At 41.3% G+C, this 27,514-nt stretch overlaps 1 protein-coding gene across 2 annotated transcripts in view; it reads left to right on the forward strand.

Moving 5' to 3' along the window:
* Positions 1-27,514, forward strand: part of LOC123765536 (alpha-1-macroglobulin) — a 251,748-nt gene that overhangs the window by 7,500 nt on the left and 216,734 nt on the right. For both annotated transcript variants that reach the window (XM_069334071.1, XM_069334070.1), the window contains exons 2-4: positions 16,252-16,421; positions 19,702-19,940; positions 20,184-20,297. In XM_069334071.1, the coding sequence (XP_069190172.1) occupies positions 16,252-16,421; positions 19,702-19,940; positions 20,184-20,297 (523 nt within the window). The remainder of the gene's footprint in view (positions 1-16,251; positions 16,422-19,701; positions 19,941-20,183; positions 20,298-27,514) is intronic.

Raw genomic sequence — 27,514 nt, forward strand, 5'->3', positions numbered from 1 at the left:
AATAACATAATTTATTTTGTGCAATAAAATCACAATGACGTGATATCAGTGAAAATCGTTAAAAAAAAATAAATGAAAATCAGGCAGGTTTCTGGGAATCATCTGAACGAGGATTCAAGTCACTCCATTGCCTCAAAATTATTGTAATATTTATTTTCCTACGAGGCGCAGCAAACCTGCAAAGGTTATCTTGAGGTTATCTTGAGATCACAAGTCCAGCGTGCTGTCCGCTCGGCCGACCGGCTCCCTACTGCAAGGCATTGGTACATTGATACAAGGCATTGATACAGGTACTGCAAGGCATTGATACAGGTACTGCAAGGCATTGATACAGGTACTGCAAGGCATTGGCTGCAATATTGCATGTCACTGATATGTAACCTCTGTCAACGGGGGGCAAGAATTGGGTGTATTAGGGCGCATCCGATCACGCGGTCGTCGTCACCCAGCACTCCACAACAGTTGGGTACATTGTGATATAGTGGTAGTGAGCGGGGAGGAGCACGAGCGCTTGGCCCAGTGTATGTGTACTGTCTCAGGCTGTGTACACAAGCCTGCCCACTCTGATAGCAGGACAATCTGCACTGATGTTACTGGGAGCATCCAGGTCCGCCACCCGCTACACCCGGTACACACTACATCCAGGTCCGCCACCCGCTACACCCGGTACTCACAACATCCAGGTCCGCCACCCGCTACACCCGGTACACACAACATCCAGGTCCGCCACCCGCTACACCCGGTACTCACAACATCCAGGTCCGCCACTCGCTACACCCGATACACACAACATCCAGGTCCGCCACCCGCTACACCCGGTACACCCGGTACACACTACTGCTGCTGGACATTACTGTTACACATCAATACATATTACAGCACCTCATTCGTCACACCACTTGCTACGTACTATGGCCAAACGACCTGCCGCTTAGGCTACACGACTGGCAACTTCAAACAAAATTAAGTGGTAACCTATCAGTGAATATGAGGAAGTGAAGTCTGGCTCTTTATGTTATGCTGAGTAGCCTTGTACCTGTTGTGTTATAGCTTAACTGTTCTGATGATCACACTCTTTCTCAAACTTATTTTTAAAGTTGTGGATGGAGGTGGTTTCCATAACTTCTCTCAGTGCATTCCACTTGTTCACTACTCATACCCATACAGGGTATAAGTATTTCCTTATACATGTATTTCTTCGGCTCATTTGTGTTTCAGCTTTCACCTGTTTTACTTTGTCTTATCTTAAGGAGGCTGACTTTGTCCACCTTGTCTAATCCTCCAATATCTTGTATATTATTTTATCTCTCCTCTGTTTTGTCTGTCTCCAAGTTCGTGAGGTCCAGTTCCTTCAACCTCTCCTCATAGCTTAACCCGCTTAGTTCCGGCACTAATTTACAGATTTACTACTACGTTGTAAAATTTAACATATAAAGTCCTAATCAGTTTAACTTCCAATCCCAAAATAGTACAACAATGCCATTATTAGTTTGATGTAATCTACACATCACTTGAGAAAAATGAGTTCCCAATTGACCGGAGAAATGCCTTTGATACTTTAAATCACAAATACATACTACTTAAAATTCATCACTGTGGAATTCAAGGATTTACTCTGAACTATATCATCCAACCACTTGGGCTGGACAGTAGAGCGACGGTCTCGCTTCTTGCAGGTCGGCGTTCAATCCCCGACCATCCAAGTGGCTGGGCACCATTCCTTCCCCCGTCCCATCCCAAATCCTTATCCTGACCCCTTCCAAGTGCTATATAGTCGTAAGGCTTGGCACATTCCCCTGATAATTCCCAACCCTCTAAACTATATCTGATCATATCTTAATAACAGAAACCAACATGTGGCCAACAATGACAACCTCTTCCACTCTAATATTAACCGTAGGAGTGCCACAAGGCAGCATCTTAGCACCTCACATTTCTTATGTACATCAATGACTTGCCAATTACTTCCAAGTTCTTAAATCTATACTATTTGCTGACAATACTGCCTTTTCTGTTCAAATCCCAACCCCTCACACTCCAAAAATTGTAAATACCTAATGAATTAGGAAAAGTACTCATGGATGTCAACCATCAAACTCACGCTAAACATAGAGAAGCCCCACTATATTTTATTCGGAAGGAAATTATCAAACCAAATTCACCTTCAGATAGACAATGTCAACATTAAATAATAGTTAAAATGAGGGAAAGCTCTTGGGCCTATACGTAGACAAGAGACTTAACTTCAGTACTCGCATACAACACAGACAAAAAGTCTTGAAAACTGTTGATAGACTCAAAAATCAGATACATATTATGTTCCAAACTTTGCTCTCTTTACACTATGCTACTTGCTAATCCATCCCTATCTAACATATGGTATCGGTGTATGGGGTTCAACCACTGCAAACTACCTTGAGCCCATCAAGGGCAAAAAGAAACTATGAAGTGTAACACCCATGCCCCCCCCTTAGAGTTCACACTCAGGGAAGCCTTCTCCAAGAGGTCAGCCCAGATGACTTCCGGATTATCTTGTATGTTGATTAAAAATTCCTGGGTTAGTCTTAGTCAACATAGTTTCAAGTATGTAATATTTCATGATACTCTTGTCAAACATTGCAAGGGAATTTGACTCCAGATTCTTATGTGTAAACATTCATGGATCTCCCCCTTTTGGCCAGGTCAGAGGTCAGTCACACACGTAATTAATAACTCCTCTCTAAGGGGGGGGGGGCATTGGTGTTACAGCTCACACATTACCTTAAGATCTCTGTCTCTCCCTCTGTCACCTCCCGATGTTCTCCACAGCCCTCTCTGGACCCCGGTGTCCGGCACTCTGTCTCACTAAGTCTCTATAGGACCTCTATATACAATACCCACAGGGGGGAGGGGGGAGATCTGCTGTTGCTACCTACACCAAGAATGTAAGAAGTCGGTCACACGTGCACAAACACTTAAAAATATTTCAATTAAGCTTGTTTGACATTCACCATACACTCTTCAAGAGAGGAGTTATTAATTACATGTGTGACTGACCTCTGACCTGGCCAAAAGGGGGAGATCCATGGATGTTTACACATAAGAATCTGGAGTCAAATTCCCTTGCAATGTTTGACCAGAGTATCATGAAATATTACATACTTGAAACTATGCTGACTAAGACTAACCCAGGAATTTTTAATCAACATACAAGATAATCCGGAGGTCATCTGGGCTGACCTCTTGGAGAAGGCTTCCCTGAGTGAGAACTCTAAGGGGGGGGGGGCATGGGTGTTACAGAAGTTCGCATAGCAGGGCAAGTAAATACAAATCCTTGTAAGGTTCGATTATGTTACGTTGTTGGGTAGATTAGATACAGTGTTTAGTGGGTTTTGATATTTATTTAGTAGTCTTGGTTACAGCAGTCGGTTGTTGGCATTGTCGTAGACGTTGATACAGAGCTTGAAGCAGGGCTGAGAGCTGAGTGAGGGCCAGAGTCGCGGAGCTCTATACGAACGAGCATGGTGGCTCGATGGGGGATGGTGAGTGTCTAAACTCGATGAGGCTGAGAGTGTGAGAACTCGAGGCGGCCGAGAGCGTGGGAGCTCGATGGGGAACAAGAGCGTGAGAGCTCGATTCGGTCACAGTCTACTGTCTGCTCTGTGTCGAAGCTGGAGTATCTTGGGGTCGGTTAGAACTGCATATGCCAAGTGCTATATTCTTGAGAGTGAAGGTGTGAGGTAACTCCCAAGTGTATGTGTTGAAGTTAACGAAATCACTCTGGAAATAACATGGGTGGTTACTCGATTGATTGATTGATAAAGATTAAGACATCCAAGAGGTGGCACGGGCATGAATAGCCCGTAAGTGGTAAAATTTTTGTTCAGTAATACAGTGTGCCGAGGTCGCATTTAATCGTCAGGCTGCTATCGCGAGGGAGGGAGGGTACTGCTTGACTGTATTTATGAGGATGTCCAGCTGCTGGACACCTTTTTTGACCAGAAGCGTGGCAGTGTTGATGGCTTCAGGGTGGTTACTGCAAGATTCAGGGACTTTTAAAGCTCTTCTAAGGTCGTTGGTTGCTTCACATTCCAGGAGATAGTGAAATAATGGCTTTTCTGGGATTGTTTGGCAGAAGATGCATTCTCTCTGTCGGGGTTCACCAATCTCCCAGTTGTATCTACATCCTAGACGTAGTCAATATAACCGAACTACTATTTCCCTATGGATTCCTTTTGTGATATTTAACCTTTCTAATTTGGTTGCCTGAAAATACCATATTGCAGAGGGCGTGTGGTTACTCCCTTCTCGATTGCTTATATGATTGGACTACACCTCATCTCATCCTCCTCCAATAGGATGGAAGGATGGAAAGAATGTTAACTGTAATTAGGGAAAAGGTATGAGTGATGTCATTAGTACTAATGAGAGGTTTGCTTCTCTCATTTAGCTAATGAGTTTGGAGTGATTATATTGCTTATACCCGCTACATCCTAAAGTTTTTTCAGATATATCGAACAAAGATTAGGGAAAGGATAGGTCCATTAAAAACTGAGATAGGTCATATCACATGATAATGAAGAAGAGATGAGTAGTATTTGTAATAAATATTTTATCTCTATATTTACTAAAGAGGAACTTAACATTATGTCTTCAGCTAAACAAGTTTATGTGGGCGGGGAAGAGGATAGGTTGACTAGTTTAGCAGTTATCAGGGAGGACGTTATTGAACAAATAGTGAAACTGAAGCTGAACAAGTCCCCAGGGCTGGATGAAGTGTTTGACAGGGTGCTTAAATTATGCAAAGAGGAGCTTTGTAAGCGATTGTGTACCATATTTAACAAATCATTTAGAGTCAGGCAGAGTACCAGATTCGTGGAAGGTTGCTAGTGTGGTACCAATTTTTAAGAAAGGAGATAGATCACTTGCGTCAAACTATCGTCCAATTAGCCAAACGTGTATTGTGGGAAAGTTATTTGTATCGATAATTACAAATACTATTCGTCTTCATCTTGAAAAACATAAATTAGTAAATGTTCACAACATGGTTTTACAAATGGCCGTTCATGATTAACAAATTTGGTATAATTTTATTCCAGCATAGTTGAGGCAGTTGATAGTGGTAAGGTTTGTGGTGTTGTGTACCTTGACTTTAGCAAAGCTTTTGATACAGTGTCACATGAAAGACTGATTAAAAAGATAGAGGCTCATGGTATTGGGGGTGCTATATTAAGTTGGATTAGGGCATGGCTATATCAAAGGAAACAGTGAGTTAGTATAAATGGGGTTAAGTCAGAGTGAGAAAATGTTATAAGTGTAGTGCCTCAAGGTTCTGCCCTGGGACCTCTGTTAGTCATAATGTATATACATGATTTAAATTCATGTTTGAGCAGCAATATTGACAAATTTGCCGATGATACAAAAATTTGGAGGGAAATAAACACTGAAAAAGATTCATTATCACTTCAAGACGATCTAAATAGGGTTTTGAAATGGTCAAAAGATTGGCAGATGTTGTTTAATGCTGACAAGATTTTGAGGCTAGGTAATGATGATAGAATTAAAAGATACGAGCTAGATGGTGTTGAGATTACGAAGTCAGATTATGAAAGGGATCTGGGAGTTATGATTAGCAAGAATTTAAAACCAAAACAGTCTCCGTGGTGTAGTGGTAAGACACTCGCCTGGCGTTCCGCGAGCGCTATGTCATGGGTTCGTATCCTGGCCGGGGAGGATTTACTGGGCGCAATTCCTTAACTGTAGCCTCTGTTTAACGCAACAGTAAAATGTGTACTTGGATGAAAAAACGATTCTTCGCGGCGGGGATCGTATTCCAGGGACCTGCCCGAAACGCTACGCGTACTAGTGGCTGTACAAGAATGTAACAACTCTTGTATATATCTCAAAAAAAAAAAAAATCAATGCATAAATGTTCATAATAAGGCAAATAGGACAATGAGATTTATTAATTGAAGCGTTAGTAACAAGACACCTGGTGTTGTTTTTTCAGCTATATCTTGCTCTGGTTAGGCCCCATTTAGATTATGCAGCTCAGTTTCGCCCGCCGTATTATAGAATGGATATAAATTCACAAGAACGCTTCCAGCATAGGATGACAAAGTTAATCCCCCAAATTAGAAACCTGTCATATGAAGAAAGATTGGCAAAGCTGAAATTACATTTTTATTTTTATTTTCTACCACAGACGTGGCCAGACATTTACAATGCTAACCAGCATATATACATTTTCTTCTGTCCTCCATGGACAGGGTTAGAGATGTGTTAAACATATAGTTCAAGGGTTTATTGAACACTCAACCACAGAAGGTGATTAAGTGCTTTTAAAATGCTAAGCTAACCTACATACGTAAATACATAGATACACAGATTTACGTATGCCCTACATAAAGTGTTAGATGTGTCTTTTACATAGTGTCATTAATGTGCATTTACAAAGGTGAAATGTAATTCTGATCAGCTTCCATATATACTTTATACACATACATATACATACACACATATATATACGTACATATACATACATATATACACACACACATATGCATTCACATACATTTGTCTCTTTTACTCTGACAGGGTGAGATAGCTGATAGAGAAACTAGTGTGCAATTAAGCACTTAATCACTGAAGGTGATTAAGGTGCTTTTACAAGTTCAGGTTATATAGTTTCATCATATATATACATTGTATGATTGATATATTACATGGTCAATCTTGGATACAAGTCCAATATATCATGAAGTGTTCCAGTACTCATATAGTAACTACAGAGTTCAGCATACCTTAGCCCAGGAGGGCGAAAGTCAGTCAGTATGGGACATTCTACAATATAATGTTCAAGAGTGCATGTTTTTTCTTTCCCAAAGTTGACACATTGTGTACTCGACATTTGGGTTTTGAGAAAGCTTAAATTAAAATTAAATTAAAGTTAAAGTTAAAATTAAATTAAAAATTAAATTAAATTAAAGTTTTGAGAAAGCTTAAATTACATCCTCTAGATAGGCGAAGAATTAGGAGTGATATAATAGAGGTGTACAAGTAGATGAATAGACATAACAAATGGGATATTAATAGGGTATTAAAAGTATCAATAAAAGACAGCACACGATACAATGGGTACAAATTATATAAGTTTAGATTTAGGAAAGACCTGGGTAAATACTGGTTCGGTAAGATGGTTGTTGATCTGTGAAACCAATTACCACGTAACGTGGTGGAGGTGGGGTCCCTCGATTATTTCAAGCGTGGGTTGGACATATATGAGTGGGCAAAACCCACAAGGACCATGACGAGGATTCGAACCTACGTCCGAGATTATCCCAGACGATGCCTTAATCTCGGACGTAGGTTTGAATCCTCATCACGGCCCTTGTGGATTTGGTCATTGATGCCTCACGCTATTGTGATTTCTGTGTGTAATATATGAGTGGGATTGGGCGGTTATAAATAGGAGCTGCCTCAAATGGGCCTTCTGAAGTTACCTTTATTCTTATGTTCTTATCATCACCCAGCAATAATCTGCTATCAGAACAATAAGCTAACACTACCTTCAGAAAACACACAGCCCCCTCTGTTTAAATCTCTAATCATGAAACACATACACTCATTCAGCACATTCTCTTGTGTTATTTACACATACAAAATATTGTTCCTAAATGCTAATCCTGATCTGAAACTCTTACTTGAGAGATATAATAGAACATATGAACATCACACCAGAAATGAATATTTGTTATATTCCTTGAGTCAGACTAAACCTGTGCAAACACACCATGGAAATAAAAGGACCCAGTATATGGAACTCATCCCCTAATGAAGACTCAACTGATTCGAAGAGTTGCCGACGGTTGGCTATCTTGGTGCGTGGACTGAATGCTCCTGCTGGGCATTCTTTCCTCACGGGGTCGGGAGTTCATCTTTGAATTCACCTGGCTTTTTTGAGGCAGTGTATGCTCAGTGCAGTTACCCAGGTGGCTCTCACAGCACCGACGGAGGTCGGAGTGAACCCCACTCTGGGACGCCTCCCAGAGTGAGGGGCACCATGGACGTTGATAGCAGATCCCAGAGAGGCAAACATCTGTTGGAGAATGAGCCGGCGGACGCTGCCCCAGAGCAAGATACTAAGAGGATGTACTCACCTAGTTGTACTCGCCTAGTTGCGCTTGCGGGAGTTGAGCTCTGGCTCTTTGGTCACGCCTCTCAACTGTCAATCAACCGATGTACAGGTTTCTGAGCCTGTACATCTTTGTACAGGATGTCTTTGCCTTCAGAAGACCTTCCTCCTGTGGCACCTCATTCCTCATTTGTGGTTGGCGTAATTCAGTAAACAGCAGGTCAGTGTGTGGTTACGAATTCTCATACCTTAAATGAAGCGATCGAGGCTTCGGTACTGTGGTCACATTGCCTGCCTGAGACCGTGGGGTAGGGGGTGCAGCACTGAAGCTACACATCAGGCAGGAGGCTCTCTTGAACATCTGGCTATCTGACATTACCACGTTGGGGGACTGGCATGTCAGGTGCCGACAGGTATTGTCGCAGGAGGAGGAGGAGTCTCGGGCCCGGTATGGAAAGATCAGGCCAATTGACCCGTGTGTTGAAATGGATGACATTCAGTTTGCTATGCAGGTGTTGGGGTGCATTGACAGGATTACTGAAAGTAACCAGGAATCACGGAGCAGCAGGGCCGACGTCCATGGCTTGTGTTAAGTTCGACGGGCCCCTTCCTAACTAGGTAGCGCTACACAGGACCTCGTATTAGATCCAGCCCTACAATTTTCCTATGTTACGATGCTATGCTTGCCATCTATTGGGCCATAGTCGCCTCACCTGCCATAATGCAGTACGCTTTGCAAACTGCGGTCATACAGATAATTAATGGTGGGTGCTCTACTCCACCTTGCTGCTTTTTATGCCAAGGCCCTCACTAGGTCACATCCAAGAATACCTTGAGGCCCTCCAGTTGAACATCGATCATAAAGCAGCCTGGGACCCCTCGACAAGAGCAGTTCCAGAGGTTGCTCACCCTCAACCAACCCTTTCTTCTCGCCTCCTGGCTCCCCCTGGTCGGGCCTCTCCTCAAGTAGGGTCTAGCAGATGCTCTTGCCTGTCCCGGTCATATGTCTCGTATGCCCAGGCTGCTAACTGATTTTCTCTCCTGGGTCACCTCGACATGGACGAAAAGTCCACCAGGATTCAGACATCGATGTTCAGTCCCGGCCAGAGCCCGGCGCTCGTCACCCTCCTGCCTCTTCCCAGAGAAACCACCACTGACGTCATTGACACACCCGTCTGATCGTGGGACTCTGAGACTTGGCTTACTGACAATTAATCCTTCATGGTGCAGGTCTACAGAAAGTGATCGGCCAGTGCGGGGTGGAGGGAGGGCTTGCTCTCTTGGTCAAGGACTCAGTCCCGAGCTCCTTGTTTCGGATTCACTCCTTTCCAGGCAGGCATCTTAAGTTCATGGTAGTGAGGGTGGCCCCCTCCCATGGGTGGGGCACCTTTGGAGTTCTGTATAATTGTTGTCTACCTGTAATGGCGAGGGAGCTAGAACACTATTTTGGCCAGATCACGGAAACCTGCTTCGTCATGGGTGACTTCAATGCATGACACTCATCAGGGGCAACCTATGCTACCGAGTCACCTCCATAACACGGCCAGCTGAGCTCTGTTTCAGTTTCTCCTTGATTCCCTAGACCTCTTTACTGACGCTGCCAGGTTTGGGAACCCGTACAGACCCGCTGAATGGGCATACTTCCACACTTGATCCCTGCATTAGAAGAGGCCCTTTTACTTTGGCTCAGATATGGACCGGGCTGTATCTACTGATCACCTGCCCATTGTCATTTCCTTCGGGGGCACTGTTCATCCTGCTCTGACCACACAGAGATCCAAGTGGACCTTCTCAGAGGAGGGGCGGCTTGTCTATGAGGTGGATGACTGGTCGACCCTTCCCCCAGTTACGGTGGATCTTCATGGGTCAGCAGATGCTCTCTCCGAGTCCCTCTTTAATATAGCTTTTCGGCACTTCAAGAGGACTAGTGGCCAGACCTTCAACCCTTTCCCATCGTGGAGCACTGTGGTGGACTCTGTAATGTCGGCAGGCAGTGCTGGACATGCGCCGTGCGGGGAATTTGTGGCGGGGCCACCCTACCCCATTGCAGCGGCAGACTTTCCACGTGGTGGACACCAAGTGTAGGCGGGTAGTTCTCCTTGCCAAATAAAAGGCCTGGGCTGATTATTGTGCCTCCCTCTGATTTGACTCCTCCTCTGAAGGAGCCTGGGCCTTTGTTCGCAAGATGACGTGGAAGTCCTTCCGGCCTTCCATCCCACTTAGAGACCCCAGTGGTAATGGGATCCTGGGGAAAGTACAAATAGCCGAGCTTTTGGCTGACCACTCTGAAGCTCACGGGTTCCATAGGATGGGGGCTCCCGACAGAGTATATAGGACTAGCTCGGGACCTGGACCGTCCATTTACATTTGTTAACCTCGAGAAGGCCCTGTCACTCTAGGATGTGCACTATGCCAGGGATAGACATATGAAATTCATATGTGTCCCATATGAATTTATTCAGAGGGCGCCCAGGATCTTACAGTCTATTTACTTATTAATTTATTGATTTATATACAAAAAGGCACATGGGGTTTATAAGAGTACAGAGCATTGAAGTTTTACATTCTTGTAAAGCCACTAGCATGCACAGCATTTCGGGCAAATCCTTAATCTAACATATAATTCTAAGAAGGTAATTTCTAGCAAAATTAAAAAAATGTTTACAGGTACATTGTAAGAAAGTATAAAAATACATTGTGTAAGAAATTTAACAGGATTAGTAGGTACATTAAAGTAAATTTAAGGGTTATCCACAGGTACATTGTAGCATAATTTGAGGATTATTGCAAGGTATAATGCAGCAAACTATGTGTATAACATGATATAAGATAACAGCAATGATTACAATGGTGAAGCTGTATGGCATAGGGACATTTATTGGGGGATTGGGTAGCACTAGAAACAGTGCGAGTTTCAAGCACTAGGTAGGAAACTATGAAGATGAAATTAGGTACTTTTGGTTTTATTTTTGAATAAGGCAAAAGTTTGACAGCTTTTCAATTCGTTAGGGAGTGAGTTCCATAGACTAGGTCCCTTTATTTGCATAGAGTGTTTACACAGATTATGTTTGACTCTGGAGATATCAAAGAGATATTTATTTCTGGTGTGGTGATTATGTGTTCTATTACATCTGTCTAGGAAGAGTTTCAGAACAGGGTTTACACTTAAGAACAGGGTTTTGTAAATGTATTTGGCAGGAGAGAATGTGTGGAGTGAGTTTATGTTTAGCATGTTTAGGGATTTAAACAGGGGGGGGGGGGCTGAGTGTTGTCTGAAAGCAAAGTTTGTATTGTTCTGATAGCAGATTTTTGCTGGGTGATGATGGGCTTGAGGTAGTTTGGAGAGGTTGAGCCCCATGCGCAGATACCATATGTAAGATTGGGATAGATTAGTGCATAGTATAATGAGAGGAGAGCAGAGTTTGGAACATATTATCTGACTTTAGAGTATACCAACCGTTTAGAGACTGTCTTAGTTATGTGTTGTATATGGGTGCTGAAGTTGAGTCTCTTGTCTACGTATAGGCCCAGGAGTCCCACCTCCTTCATTTCTACAATGCTTGCTGGCCCTCTGGTGTCTTCCCTGACCCGTGGAAACATGCCATTCTTTTACCATTTCCCAAGTTTGGGAGGTAGGACTATCCACGAGTTCATATCGGCCCGTAAGTCTGCTTCCATGATTTGGGAAATTGATGGAGCCCCTTGTTTATCTCTGGCTACAGTGGGTAGTGGAAACCTTAGGTCTCCTACCTGGGGGTATCAGTGGATTTCAGCCGGTAAGAAGTTTGGCAGATTGCCTTTTTTTCTTGACACATCGAATAATGAACACTTATCGCCGGAGAAGAGCAGCATTTTTCGACATCATGAGTGCATTTGACTCTGCGGCTCATTCTGTCCTTCAGGGCCTGGCACGACTAAATCTCTTGAGTTCGGCGTTGAGTTCAAAGCTATCTTCAGGGCTGCTCATTTAAAGTGGTAGTTGGTGTCATCTCCACGTCTCACCTTGTCTCGTATGGTGTCCCCCAGTGAGCGATTCTCAGCCAGCTCCTATTCTCTATTCTTCTGTTTGATCTCCCGATATTTCGGGGTGTCCAGGTTTTAGCCTATGGCAATGACGTAACCCTCACGCCATATGGTGCCACTCTCCTGGAGGCACAAGGCTCCCTGCCAGATGCTGTGACTGTATTCTCTGCAATTGTGCTGGAAAAGGGGGATCCCCATTATCCTGGTGAAAAGTTGCATCATGAGCTCCTGGGCCCATTTGCCAGACCTGTCAGTGGTAACCATCGGGGGCTGTCGTCTCCCAGTTGCCACGGGACACAGGTGGCTGGGGGTGGTTTTTGATGGCCCTCGGCTGACGAGGAGGCATCGTGTGGATTACCTTCGGGCCTCATGCCTATGTTGTGTGAACATCATGAAACGGCTCTCTGGGGCGGCATGGGGAACTTTGCAGGAGTTGTTCCTAGCTCTCTCTCTAAGGCCTTCATTCATGGCAAGATCATGTATGCGAGTGAAGTCTATGGCTCAGCAGCAGCATCGGTCTTGGCAAGGCTGGATCCCATCCAAATTGGTGCCCTTTGGTCAGCACTAGGGACAATGCCCTCCTCTCCAAGAGGCCCTCACTCAATGAGGCAATGTGGCAATGAGTGAGGCAATGCCCTCACTCTCTCCATGCCGAGTCGGGGTTATAGTCCCTGCGCTTTGAAAGTCTTCTCGCCATCTGTCATCGGCTTTAACAGATAGTGCGTCTCCCTGCTACCCATCCACTTACTCGACTGCAACTCGAGGCTAACTGGTGGAATATGCCTGCTGGACACTCCGGGCGCTGATTACAACTTAACCTAATTTTTCGTCATCCGGGCCTTGGATCCCGTTCCTGCATACACCCCTGGCTTGATCATCTCTCCGGTATGTCGTGGGCAGAGGAACATATCCAGGTGTCTATGAACTTTTCCAAGCCTCCTCATCAGAAGAGGGATTTAGAGGGTTCGGTTCCTTCAATTTTTGCAGACCTGCGAGGCTTCTTATACCCTGGATACTTGGAGGTTTACACGGATGAGTCCTGCATTGATCAGCCGCCATTCAAAGTATGCGGCTGCATACTCTGCTCCCTTCTCCTTCTGTCAGATGTGGAAGCTCTCCCTTCCTCATTCGTGCCTAGTTGGGGGAACTGTTTGCAATCTTACTGGCCTTACGACGCCTTCTACAAGTTTCAGGGCACTCGATGGTGGTTTTCTATGTGGACTCTTACAGCCCTGCATCTGATATCATCTCGACGTCCACTAGTCCATTCTCATACTGTGTCGCAGATCCATGGAGAACTGCTGTCGTACTCTGGTACTCGGGTTGGTCGATCTTTCTCTAATGGGTTCCATCACATGTCGGTATTAATGGCAATGAAGTGGCTGACATAGCAGAAGGAATTGTGCATGGTCTCCAGGACTTTACACATGTGCCTCTGGACCTTGCCGAAACTCTCCCGCAACTCCAGACGATTTGCCTCTTGAGTTGGGAGGCAGTAATGGCACCAGCACTTAGGTCCTCTTCTCTAGTGGGCCTCTGGGAGGAGGGCTTTTGGCATCCATGGATTTGTCACCATTCTCGACTCCTCAACACGGCCATCACTTGTCTCCAGATTGGCCATACCTGCCTGGCTGCACATCTCCATCGTCTATGGATGGTAGATTCCCCATACTGCCAGTGGTGACCGACCCAGGAGGATACAGTACAACACCTTCACTGCCCCACGATTTCATACTCAGACTACAGAGTGCCGTTCGTAGGTTGAATATTTCCCACCTCACGGTTCCCGTTTTACTTGAGGGGGCTGGTGTTAGAGACGAAGATGCCCGTTATTACATGCTTCACCATACTTTCCGCTTCATTCATCATGTCTGTGGCCCTGAAGAGACTGTAGGGATCCCATCGCTCTTTGCTATTTCTCTGTATCGAGCAGTCGGGGCGCATTCGATCCCTCGATTGTCGTCGCCCCTTAACCAACAACAAACATTCCCTAATGAATTAAAAAAATTACCAACCTATACTTTATTCAAAAGTAGAACCAAAAAGTACCTAATTTCGTCCTGATAGTTTCCCGCCTTGTGTTATTAACTCATACAATATATTTTGTGTTACACACTCAATTTAGTACTTAAGACATACAACTTCAGTATACTCTATTCTATCAGTTTATAATGTAGTTATTATGTTGAATCCAATTTATTAAATGTACAGTACCTCTTATTACATTTATTGTTAGCTTAAGGACATGCCTTAAATGCTATGCATGTTGGTGGGTGTTGTAAGAATGTAACACTCGACCAACAATGTATGTGCTTTTACAACTCAGTCTACTTGCTTGTATGCAGACGATGAGTTACAATAACGTGGATGAAGACGTGATGACCAAACCACATCAGAAAGTTAAGAAATGACATTTCAGTCCGTCCTGGACCAAAATGTCGGTCCAGGCTTTAAAAATGGTCCAAAACGGGCAGAACTGTCGTCGTTTCTTCACTTTCTGATGTGTGGTTTTGTCATCATACTTTCTTGTATATATATAAATACATACAGTCTAGCTGTTAACCTCTGGGTTTCAAAACAAACCGCACATGGTTCAAAATTTGCTACCGAAAGTCGAACTATCAAGCAGAACTCCTCAATTGAAAAACAAGCAAACAAGCATGATGTGACAACCGCCGCTGCGCCGCTGTCTGCGCAGCTCCCTCCTCCCTCTGTCTTCGTCCTTGTCGAGGCTGCTAAAGTGTTAGTGGCCCTCGGGTAAATATATTTACCTTACCATGGGACGTATGGCAAGAAGTTGATTTTTTTGTGTTTACAATGGAACCCCAGTTTTCGAATGCCCCTGTTTTAAATATTTTTGGTTCTTTAGTTCAAGTTCTTAGAAAAATTTGACTCGGAACTCGAGGTTTGCCTCGGTGCTCGAGTTTGTTGACACACACCAACCCGTCCTCGACTCAAGTCCATTACATTCAGCGGTCAACCCCACAGACGCATTCATAAATTTTAACATGCTGTTCATTCAAAACGGGAATTTTCGCAAGTATAAATTAATATTATAATATATTGGCATATTGTGTATATATAGGCATAGGTTAGGTTAGGTCAGGTGTTTAGGTTCTGTTGGCGATTATTTGTATTTGTAGTACGTGGGTGAAGCATTTATAGCGTTGTGATTCGAACAAAATTCGTCAGTGAAGCACTTGTTCCGGATATGTTCGAACGTCAGCAGTTGTGAGTCGTGTGACGATAGATGATAAACAAGAGATCATTCATAGTGAGATAGTGTTAGTGTGATGTCTCACCACAAACAAGTGTTAAAGCGTAGGGAACAACAAGTGTCTGTAAACATATTCTTAGTAAGACAAGCAAGCAGTAGGTCACAACCAGGTCCTAGTGGTATGCCTACAAAATGTAAAGAAAGAGAGAGAGTACCCCATAAATGTCATCACTGTTGTTATAATGGAAGGGGACTCTCCTCCCCCCTTCAAACAATAACAGCTCTCCTTCCCCCCCCCCCCCCTTTCCTCACTGTCTTCCATACACCAACATGAGTCCTCAATAAAGATAAGATATACTTGTACATACTGTGGTACAAAATATAAGTAGTAGTATGTATAAAATGTATTTTTAAGTTAATATTTTTGGAGGTGTGGAACGGATTAATTCAATTTACATTATTTTCTATGGGAAAATTCGTTACGGTTTTCGAATTTTCTGTTTTCGATCCGTCTTCAGGAACGGATTAAATTCGAAAACGGCGGTATCACTGTAATAGTAAATAAGGTCAATTATGAATGATAGTAAATGTTTCAGACATTTTCATTGGTCAAAGAGTTACTACATTCTGTTTTCTGGTTGTTTCATTTGCCTTTATTCATTTTTGTTTCATTATTCATTTATATAGATGTTTATAAACAAATATACATTATATCAGTAAATTACATTTTTAAATACCATGTTGATGTTTAATATTCAAAAGATTTGGTAATCTTTGACAAGCTGTTGGCTTCCTGTCCTCATCGAGGCTACTAGAGTTAGTAGCCCTCGGGTAAATTTAAAATTTGTAATATAAGCAAATCAAAAGGTAACTAATTTTGATGTATTTTCTGCCATAGAAATTACGTCATCACGACGCCTCGCAAGTGGATATCTGGAGAGGTTGCTCAAGTGTGTGTCTTTACTCTGAACAACACTGCTACTGAAAATACCATCACAGTTGCTGTGAAGTCCAGTAATAATGATCAGGAATATCTGGTGCCCAACAGGGTCATCCAAATTCCACCAGGTAAATATTAGTTTCTTAAGTCTTCCTTAAATTTTGTCCAACAATTGTACACTCTCATAAGCTAGCTACTATATGTTTAAAACTGTATTTAAAAGTTATAATTTAGATTAATAATATTTTTTATCAACTTTTTATGTTTTTATTTTGTTCGGGTGTAAGCTGAAAGGCCTCAATGGGAATAATGGGAATCATATAACTTCATTGTAATTTAGCAACTAGAGTTGCAAATTAAATGAGATAACAAAGATTTAATAATAATAATATAAATAATAATAAAGTTCTCACCAAATATCTTGGTAGAGGGCTTCTTCAAAAACAAATTGTAAAAGTATTTTCAGTATGAACATAATTGAATCTGCTTTAATACAGATTACAAAAATCATGTAATTTGAACATTAGCAGTTGGTTTGTATAATTTAGATCCATTTTTGATTGATTAGTTAAAGGGCAATTTTAGTAGGATTATTGATACACATTTATCTCGCTAATACCTCATTAATATCCCCTTATCTCATTAAAGACATATACCTCACCTCCTTCCTGTCTATATTTCCAACCCACTGAACTGTAAATCCACCCTTCTGGCGGATGAATTATTAAATAAGAAAGTGCTTAATTTATATATTTTAAATATAAAAAACGTTTCTATATATTTTTTGTGCCAATTGCTACACTCAGAGAATGGAATGTAGTAACAATAGTTAATATAAACAGATTTATTTAAAATGAGGTAATGTTTAAATTGTGATAATAAATGTGCTAACATACATTGGTTGAATCATAACGGCAAATTGATTATAGTGAATAAAGGAACTGTAACATCTGATAGGAGGATACAAAATGATCATATCAATTGCCCGGGAAACAAATCGTAAGATTCGGCAGTTGGTAAATTGCATTATATATATATGGCATAAATTAATAAGCTTGTATAAAAAATGTGGCAACTGTAAATTGTAAAAAGATAAATCGTAAGAATGTTGTAATCTAAGATGACTCTAACTGAAATAACAGATCCCATTCAGACTGGGATCCCTCCCATATAGTCCAAACTAGCGAGCTAATGCAGTATATATATATATATATATATATATATATATATATATATATATATATATATATATATATATATATATATATATATATATATATATGTCGTACCTAGTAGCCAGAACGCACTTCTCAGCCAACTATGCAAGGCCCGATTTGCCTAATAAGCCAAGTTTTCATGAATTAATTGTTTTTCGACTACCTAACCTACCTAACCTAACCTAACCTAAGTTTTTCGGCTAACTAACCTAACCTAACCTATAAAGATAGGTTAGGTTAGGTTAGGTAGGGTTGGTTAGGTTCGGTCATATATCTACGTTAATTTTAACTCCAATAAAAAAAAATTGACCTCATACATAATGAAATTGGTAGATTTATCATTTCATAAGAAAAAAAATAGAGAAAATATATTAATTCAGGAAAACTTGGCTTATTAGGCAAATCGGGCCTTGCATAGTAGGCCAAAAAGTGCGTTCTGGCTACTAGGTACGACATATATATATATATATATATATATATATATATATATATATATATATATATATATATATATATATATATATATATATATATATATATATATGTCGTACCTAGTAGCCAGAACTCACTTCTCAGCCTACTATGCAAGGCCCAATTTGCCTAATAAGCCAAGTTTTCATGAATTAATTGTTTTTCGACTACCTAACCTACCTAACCTAATCTAACCTAACTTTTTCGGCTACCTAACCTAACCTAACCTACAAAGATAGGTTAGGTTAGGTTAGGTAGGGTTGGTTAGGTTCGGTCATATATCTACGTTAATTTTAACTCCAATAAACAAAAATTGACCTCGTACATAATGAAATGGGTAGCTTTATAATTTCATAAGAAAAAAATTAGAGAAAATATATTAATTCATGAAAACTTGGCTTATTAGGCAAATCGGGCCTTGCATAGTAGGCCAAAAAGTGAGTTCTGGCTACTAGGTACGACATATATATATATATATATATATGTCGTACCTAGTAGCCAGAACTCACTTCTCAGCCTACTATGCGAGGCCCGATTTGCCTAATAAGCCAAGTTTTACTGAATTAATATATTTTCTCTAATTTTTTTCTTATGAAATGATAAAGCTACCCATTTCATTATGTATGAGGTCAATTTTTTTTTATTGGAGTTAAAATTAACGTAGATATATGACCGAACCTAACCAACCCTACCTAACCTAACCTAACCTATCTCTATAGGTTAGGTTAGGTTAGGTAGCCGAAAACGTTAGGTTAGGTTAGGTTAGGTAGGTTAGGTTGTCGAAAAAACATTAATTCATGAAAACTAGGCTTATTAGGCAAATCAGGCCTTGCATAGTAGGCTGAGAAGTGAGTTCTGGCTACTAGGTACGACATATATATATATATATATATATATATATATATATATGTCGTACCTAGTAGCCAGAACTCACTTCTCAGCCTACTATTCAAGGCCCGATTTGCCTAATAAGCCAAGTTTTCCTGAATTAATATATTTACTATAATTTTTTTCTTATGAAATGATAAAGCAATCCTTTTCTCTATGTATGAGGTCAATTTTTTTTATTGGAGTTAAAATTAACGTAGATATATGACCGAACCTAACCAACCCTACCTAACCTAACCTAACCTATATTTATAGGTAAGGTTAGGTTAGGTAGCCAAAAAAAGCTAGGTTAGGTTAGGTTAGGTAGGTTAGGTAGACGAAAAAACATTAATTCATGAAAACTTGGCTTATTAGGCAAATCGGGCCTTGAATAGTAGGCTGAGAAGTGCGTTCTGGCTATTAGGTACGACATATATATATATATATATATATATATATATATATATATATATATATATATATATATATATATATATATATATATATATATAATATGTGTGTGTGTGTAAATCACGAAAAATAAACGCGGGATTAAAAATGTGACAGTGTCAGACCACGGAGGAAAATTGAAACAGGAATTTCCTTAAGTACTTTCGTATATTAATACATCTTCAGAAGGAGTCGGCTCCTTCTGAAGATGTATTAATATACGAAAGTACTTAAGGAAATTCCTGTTTCAATTTTCCTCCGTGGTCTGACACTGTCATATATATATATATATATATATATATATATATATATATATATATATATATATATATATATATATATATATATATATATATATATTAATTAAAAAACATGAAATTAATTTTCATTGTATTATATGCAGGTAAAAGCGAACTGTGCGATAAAGTGTTAGTTCCTGCTCTGACAAGTAATGAAGGTCAGTTGGAAGTGACAGGATCTTTAGGAGGGAAGAAAATCCACCACAAGAAAACTATATCCCTTGTAAAGACTGTAACGAAGACATTTATCCAGACTGACAAATTTATGTACAAGCCTGGTCAAGATGTAAATTTTAGAATTTTGACAGTTGTGGGACCATTACTTAAGATTTCCACTGATAAGGTAATATGTAAATAATAAACTTCTTATGTACAATGTTTTTATATAATTGGCTTTGTTAAATCTTCAACATTAAATTAATTTACCATTTTAAATATTTTATTTAATTCAGTCTGTCTTTGATCATTTATCTTTAGTTTTCTACACATCAACTACTGAGATAATGTAAATTAAGAGGCACCATTTTATTTATGCAACGTACCACATGGTTAAAGATTAATTATGTATTAAATTTTTTTTAACTAGTATCCACTAGTATGGATAGAAACACCCTCAGGCAGTCGTATTGCTCAGTGGACTGAAGTTGATAATTCTGGACTTGTTCAACAATCTATGAAGCTTTCGGATGAGCCCGAACAGGTTAGTTGAAGCACTTGCAATAGAGGATCAATGTGCATATAATAGAGGATATGTGGTGAGTTGTTTTTAAAGGTTACATTTCATGTCAATTATAAAGATCTAGTTTTCATATTTGGAGTTTATGTAATATTTATGTTTATCATTTAGAGTATGTAATTTTTCAAAATATTTTTAATGGAGTAGCAGAGAAATTTTTTAGATGAACATACAATCACCAGTCAAACGACTCGCCGTGTCAGAGCGATGGCAGACATTGCTCTGACACGGCCAGAGGGGGTGAGTGAGCGCTCAAGCGACAGCATATGGGGCTGATCTGGCTGAAACTTGTCATCAGGCTAGACGCGTTAAAGTTGTAGATGTCCCCCAAGATGCATTCATCGATTTTAACGTATTGTGAATTGAAACTAGATTTGTTTTAATTTATATATTAATATTAATAAGTTCTATGTACAGTTAGGCATAGGTTAGGTTAGGTGTTGTTGACGATTATTTGCATTTGAAGTACGTGGGTGAAGCATTTACAGCGTTGCGACTCGAACTTGGTTGTCAGCGAAGCACTGTTTGAGAAATGCTCGAATGTCTTCAGTTGTTAGTTGTTTGTAACAGCCCATCCTCATCAACAAAAGGCAATTGTTCGTTAATCCAACGGCCAAACCCCCACTTTTATAACAGAAAAGTGGTTTACATACAACTCACAATGGATGATGTTTGAACATTTCTTGTTTTGTTGATGACCGCTGTTCGAATTGCAGCTCTGTAACTCCTTCACCCATGTACAAATAATCACCAACAGAACCTAAACACCTAATCTAAACTACATCTAATGATACACGGAACTTTAAAATAAAATATTAATTTATTCAGTATCCACTCGATTAATAACCTATACAGGGCTATACCCAAGTTGTTAAATATAGGGGTATAATAATGTTGGTAACTTTTCATATGCGGGAGGTCAATAGAATGGATGGTGGGTGGGCAGGATGGCGGGCTTGTAGGTGGGCAGGATGGTGGGTGGGCAGGATGGCGGGCTTGTAGGTGGGCAGGATGGTGGGTGGGCAGGATGGCGGGCTTGTAGGTGGGCAGGATGGCGGGCTTGTAGGTGGGGCGGGGCAAGTGGTGGGTGGGGTAAACAGGTGGACAGACAGGTGGGATGGATGTAGGGGACCAGGTGAGCAGGCAGGCGGTTGGGCTGGATGGATGGATGAAAACTTGCTGTCTTTCGATCTCATTGAAACTTTTAAAATACTTAACAATTTAGAGGATGTTGATCCAGACAATTACTTCAAAAGGTCAGATGCAACAGTTTCAAGTTTAACAAGTCACAATGTTTAACTGAAAACAGGAGATGCTTTTTCACTCACAGGGTTATAATGTTATGGAACTGCTTACCTGCCAAAGTTTTAAATGCCAAAACTCTATTGAATTTTAAAGTCCAACTGGAAAAATCATCAGGCCAAATGGGAGGTACCTTTGACTCCTTGAGGCTCCGTGAGGCTATCATACACTGATCAGCGCCATACTACTAAGTTTCAACAGTCGCTTAGTTATATTGGCCTACTAAGGACCACCAGCCAGAACCTAGCCCCCTTAGAGGCGCAAGGATTAATGACCTATTAATTTAACACTTTACACTTAAAGGTATTCATAATTGCCACCACCAGGGAAGCACTCAGAAAGGTAGACAAAAAAACAGACTTACTGCATGGTTAACACGATACTGTAGCCTCTAATAATTGTCAAAAGAACTCTCTCAACAATAAAAATAAACCACTAAAGTTTTGTGAAAATATTGTGAGTTAGTTTACACCACCTCCCCCCCCACCCCTTCGTTGTTTGGGGATGGGTGGTTAGAGAGACGGACCAGGTCAGCCGGGCCGCCTCACCCTCAGTTTTATTCCGATGGTGCTTGGTCGCTGCCACCATTTGGTCACCACTTGGTCCGGGAGACATCTCCCGTCACGCAGGGTGCAGTTGCCCCTCCACAGATCTCCAGTATCATCTTTTGATACTGGTAATGGCTCGAAAGGGCCACCACTTACGGGCTATTCATGCCCGTGCCACCTCTTGGGTGGCTTAATCTTCATCAATCAATCAATCGGTCGCTGTCCTAGTCGGTCTGGCTCCAGTCTTGTTTCGTCAGCTAAGCGGTGTTTTGCCTTTATGACAGGGCTGCCTCGTTGGGTTATCTGTAGCCTACTTGAGCTTTACAGAGCCCAATAACGTTATTTAGCTGTTTACATTAGCTACTTTTGGCTACAGTTCTTGGTTTTTGGCAACACTGCTTTGAGGCTATTTTTATTTGTGTTTGCTAGGCGTGAGCCAGGAGTTTGGTGTGCTTGGAACTGCATCTGCTCAACATTTTCTTATAAACACTCATTTCCCGATAAATAAATATATATATATATATATATATATATATATATATATATATATATATATATATATATATATATATATATACATATATATATATATATATATATATATATATATATATATATATATATATATATATATATATATATATATATATATATACCTCTAGCTGGAAGAAGGGGGACCCATAGCCTCGGAGGAAACCACGCATAACGCATTAGAGGGAATGTTTAGATCCCCTCCAATACAGTTTCTGTGTGCTTTTCTCCTACCACCCCCTTCCTTTTTTATTTTTTGTGCTTTATTATGCATTTGATGGTTACAAGATATACATGGGTTGATACAAAAATAATAATGCAAAAAGGTGCTTAAAGGTTATGGATCTCTTGAAAAACACAACAATGGGAAACATTGATGAATGTCACAGACGGGTTCGATCATTGTTGCAAGTCAAACACTTCTTCGAATTCCTCTGAAGTTGGACTAGTGCCCAAGACGCAACAGGCATTTCCCCTCTGAATCGCAACACTGAGGCGCTGGAACAAGAAACTTTTTGCTCTCTGGTCTTTTGTAGCGCTGATCAATTTGTCCCCCAATTCCTTCAGGAACTTCAATGCACATTTTCCCCACGAACCGAGGGTCTCCGAGCCGATCGGAACAAAGCTGTAGCAGTGTGCTAGACCTCTGTATTTAATAATTTTCTGCGATTCCCTGAAAGAAGCAGCACCACCGCTTTCACGTGTGCTGTAGTGGAGGTAGGTACTGGCCAGTGTGGCAGCGCACGTGTAGTCCCATACCACTTGCTTACCATCCTTCCAACGTAGCAAGGTGACCCCATCAGGGCGCTTCTGAGGGTCGTTAGGTCTGGATAAGTGTGGTTCTCTTTGTGCCGGGCAGCGGGCTGTGGCGAGGCTCCTCTTGATGATGTCGTTGACTTCTTCATGTCTTGCGATTTTACCCTGTGATTTACGACATACCAGACCATGACGACCATATTGGTCTGCCATCGCAGTTCCGCAGATGCACCTATGTTCGGTGAGGATCGGGGCGGCAAGGCAAAGGGCAACTCCAATGCGGAGAGCGTCATGACTGAGGCGAGTTCCCAGGGCTGCATTGGGCACAGCAAATAAAAAATCCCCGGCGTGGGGTGCTGTTACCGCTAGGAGGCGGGCTTTGTTTTCAGCATCAGCGTTGTCAATCATTGCTGTGACAGTCTTTTCCATTATGGGGCTATCCCAGTGGGCCTGCTTGTGGTCTTTTGGGACTTGTGGTCGGGGTTGAGGGTGTGCAATGGTGTCCCATTGTCTGGCTGCTTCGATGAACGTTTGATCATGAGTTCCCGCTGTCTCTCTCATACGCTCTGGTAGGATCTGCCCTACCAATTCGTTGGCTGCTGTACATGAGGATAAGAATGCTGGAAGTGCTACCTCAGTTGCCTTTCGTATGCCTATCCCTCCAAATCTCACTGGTAGTGTTGCTTGGTCCCACTGACTGTCATCTAAATCTAGGTTGAGCGCCTTCCTGAATATTGACCTGAGGAGCTCATCATATTGATTTAGAAGTGGGTTGCCAAAAGTTGGTGCACACCTTAAGCACATGTTAGCCTGGGCAAGGTAAGGCACTTTGTGAGAAGGTAGAGGGCATCGTGGGAGTCCAAGTCCCCAATTCTCTCTTCCATCCTCTTTAGGTCTCTAAACTTTTCGTCAAGGACTGCAGCAATGGCATTGTGGCCCAGAGGTGCTCCGAGTAGTGTGCTGTCGGTAGGTTTAACGACTGAGGCTTCTGGTAAAACTGATTTCACTGCTCTAATGATTACTTCACTAGATGCAATAATTTCGCACTTGGAGGGGTTAAGAACGAGACCCATGGACTCCCCCCGTGTCTTCACCAGCTGTAGGTCTTCTAGCAGGGAATCTTGTGTGCCTGCCAGAGTGCCATCATCCAGGAACCAGATGTTGAGCTCGCTGGACAGTCTGGTTGTAATTAATCGAACCGCTATGCAAAAGATATATATATATATATATATATATATATATATATATATATATATATAAATTTTATTTTATTGCAATGCTACAGTTTACAGAAAACACACACTTATATAACAATATACCAATCAGTGTTCGAAGACCACGTCCAGCTCCTCGGGGGTCGGGTGCGTACCCAAGATACAGCACGCATTTCCCCTCTGAACAGCGACACTGAGGCGCTGGAACATAAAACTGGCCGCTCTTGGGTCTCTAGTCTTCCCAATAAGTTCCTCGCCCAGCTCCTTCAGGAACTTAAGTGCACATTTACCCCAGGCGCCCAGAGTCTCAGAGCCTATTGCCACGAACCTGTAACAACGTTCTAGGTCCCTGTACTTGTTAGTTTTCTGGGTCTCCCTGAAGGTGGCCGCCCCGCCTCCCTCAGCTGCGCTGTAAGGTAGATAGGTATCAGCCAATGTGGATGCACACGTGTAGTCCCACACGACCTGTTTACCTTCCCTCCACGGCTGCAGGGTGACTCCATCTGGGCGTTTTTGACTGTTGTCAGGTCTGCACAACTGAGGTTCCCTTTGTGCTGGGCACCCAGCTGAAGCCAAACTTCTCTTGATGATGTCATTGACTGCTTCATGTCTGGCAATCTTTCCCTGTATCTTACGACAGATGAGACCATGACTGCCGTATTGGTCTGCCCGTGCTTTTCCGCAAATACACCGGTGCTCGGTGGAGATAGGGGCGGCAAGGCGCAGAGCAACACCAATACTTAGGGTCCGATGGTCCAGGCGGGTACTCAAGGCGGAATTAGGGACTGCCAACAGGAAGTCCCCGGCATGGGGCGCTTGCACAGCTAGAAGACGCGCTTTGTCCTTCCTGGAAGCTGCCTCCAGCAATGATGTGGCGATGTTCTCCACTATGGGGCTATCCCATTTGGACTGTTCGCAGCCATTTGGAAAAGTCGGTCGAGGATGAGAGTTGACGAGTGTCCCACTGACCGGCTCCTTCCGCGAATTTGGGATCATGAATCCCAATGGAGTCTCTTAGGTGTTCCGGTAGTATTTCCTTAACTAATTCACCTGTTGCACTGGTCGAGGATAAAAATGCTGGCAATGCTAACTGTGTCGCCTTGCGAATACCTATTCCCCCGAGTCTAACTGGGAGCGTTGCTTGGTCCCATTGGTCATCTTGCAGGGAGAGGTTTAACACTTTCACGGTTATTGACCTTAGGAGTGTGTCATATTCTGTTAATTTTGGGCTGTCGAAGGAGGGAGCACACCTTAGGAAATAGGTCAGTCTGGGCAAAGCCAGGCACCTTGTGAGAAGGTACAAATATATATATATATATATATATATATATATATATATATATATATATATATATATATATATATATATATATATAGAAATATATATATATATTTATATATATATTATATATATATAAATATATATATATATATATATATATATATATATATATATATATATATATATATATATATATATATATATAATATGTCGTACCTAGTAGCCAGAACGCACTTTTCAGCCTACTATGCAAGGCCCGATTTGCCTAATAAGCCAAGTTTTCCTGAAATAATATATTTTCTCTAATTTTTTTCTTATGAAATGATAAAGCTACCCATTTCATTACGTATGAGGTCAACTTTTTTTTATTTGAATTAAAATTAACGTAGATATATGACCAAACCTAACCAACCCTACCTAACCTAGCCTAACCTATCTTTATAGGTTAGGTTAGGTTAGGTAGCCGAAAAAGTTAGGTTAGGTTGGGTTAGGTAGGTTAGGTAGTCGAAAAACAATTAATTCATGAAAACTCGGCTTATTAGGCAAATCGGGCCTTGCATAGTAGGCTGAGAAGTGCGTTCTGGCTACTAGGTACGACATATATATATATATATATATATATATATATATATATATATATATATATATATATATATATATATATATATATATATATATATAATATTAGTATATTTTGGTAGCAGTCTTTCCTGTAGACATATATTATTAAATATGACCGAAAAAGTAAGATTAATAATTCTAACACGAATTTTCTCAATCTTTCGTACATTTCTTTTCACTGTTGGAGGTAAATCAAAAATCAATTCTCCAAAATTCATTTTTATTTCTAGTTTGACGCGACACGAGCGCGTTTCGTAAAACTTATTACATTTTCAAAGACTTTAGTTCACAAATACACAACTGAATAGAACTTACGCATCTCCGATTTTATATCTACATTTGAGTGAGGTGGAAGGGGTGATGTGGCATTAACACAAGACAGAACAAGATGTGGCATTAATAGGGTATTAATTTCATCAACACAAGACAGAACAAGAGTATTAATAGGGTATTATTTTCATCAACACAAGACAGAACACGAGACAATGGATATTGAATAGAAGTGTTTGTAGAAAGCCTATTGGTCCATATTTCTTGATGCTTCTATATTGGAGCGGAGTCTTGAGGTGGGTAGAATATAGTTGTGCAATAATTGGCTGTTGATTGCTGGTGTTGACTTCTTGATGTGTAGTGCCTCGCAAACGTCAAGCCGCCTGCTATCGCTGTATCTATCGATGATTTCTGTGTTGTTTACTAGGATTTCTCTGGCGATGGTTTGGTTGTGGGAAGAGATTATGTGTTCCTTAATGGAGCCCTGTTGCTTATGCATCGTTAAACGCCTAGAAAGAGATGTTGTTGTCTTGCCTATATACTGGGTTTTTTGGAGCTTACAGTCCCCAAGAGGGCATTTGAAGGCATAGACGACGTTAGTCTTTTTTAAAGCGTTCTGTTTTGTGTCTGGAGAGTTTCTCATGAGTAGGCTTTCCG

This window comes from Procambarus clarkii, chromosome 30, assembly GCF_040958095.1.
Source record: "Procambarus clarkii isolate CNS0578487 chromosome 30, FALCON_Pclarkii_2.0, whole genome shotgun sequence".
Classification (NCBI taxonomy): Eukaryota; Metazoa; Arthropoda; class Malacostraca; order Decapoda; family Cambaridae; genus Procambarus; species Procambarus clarkii.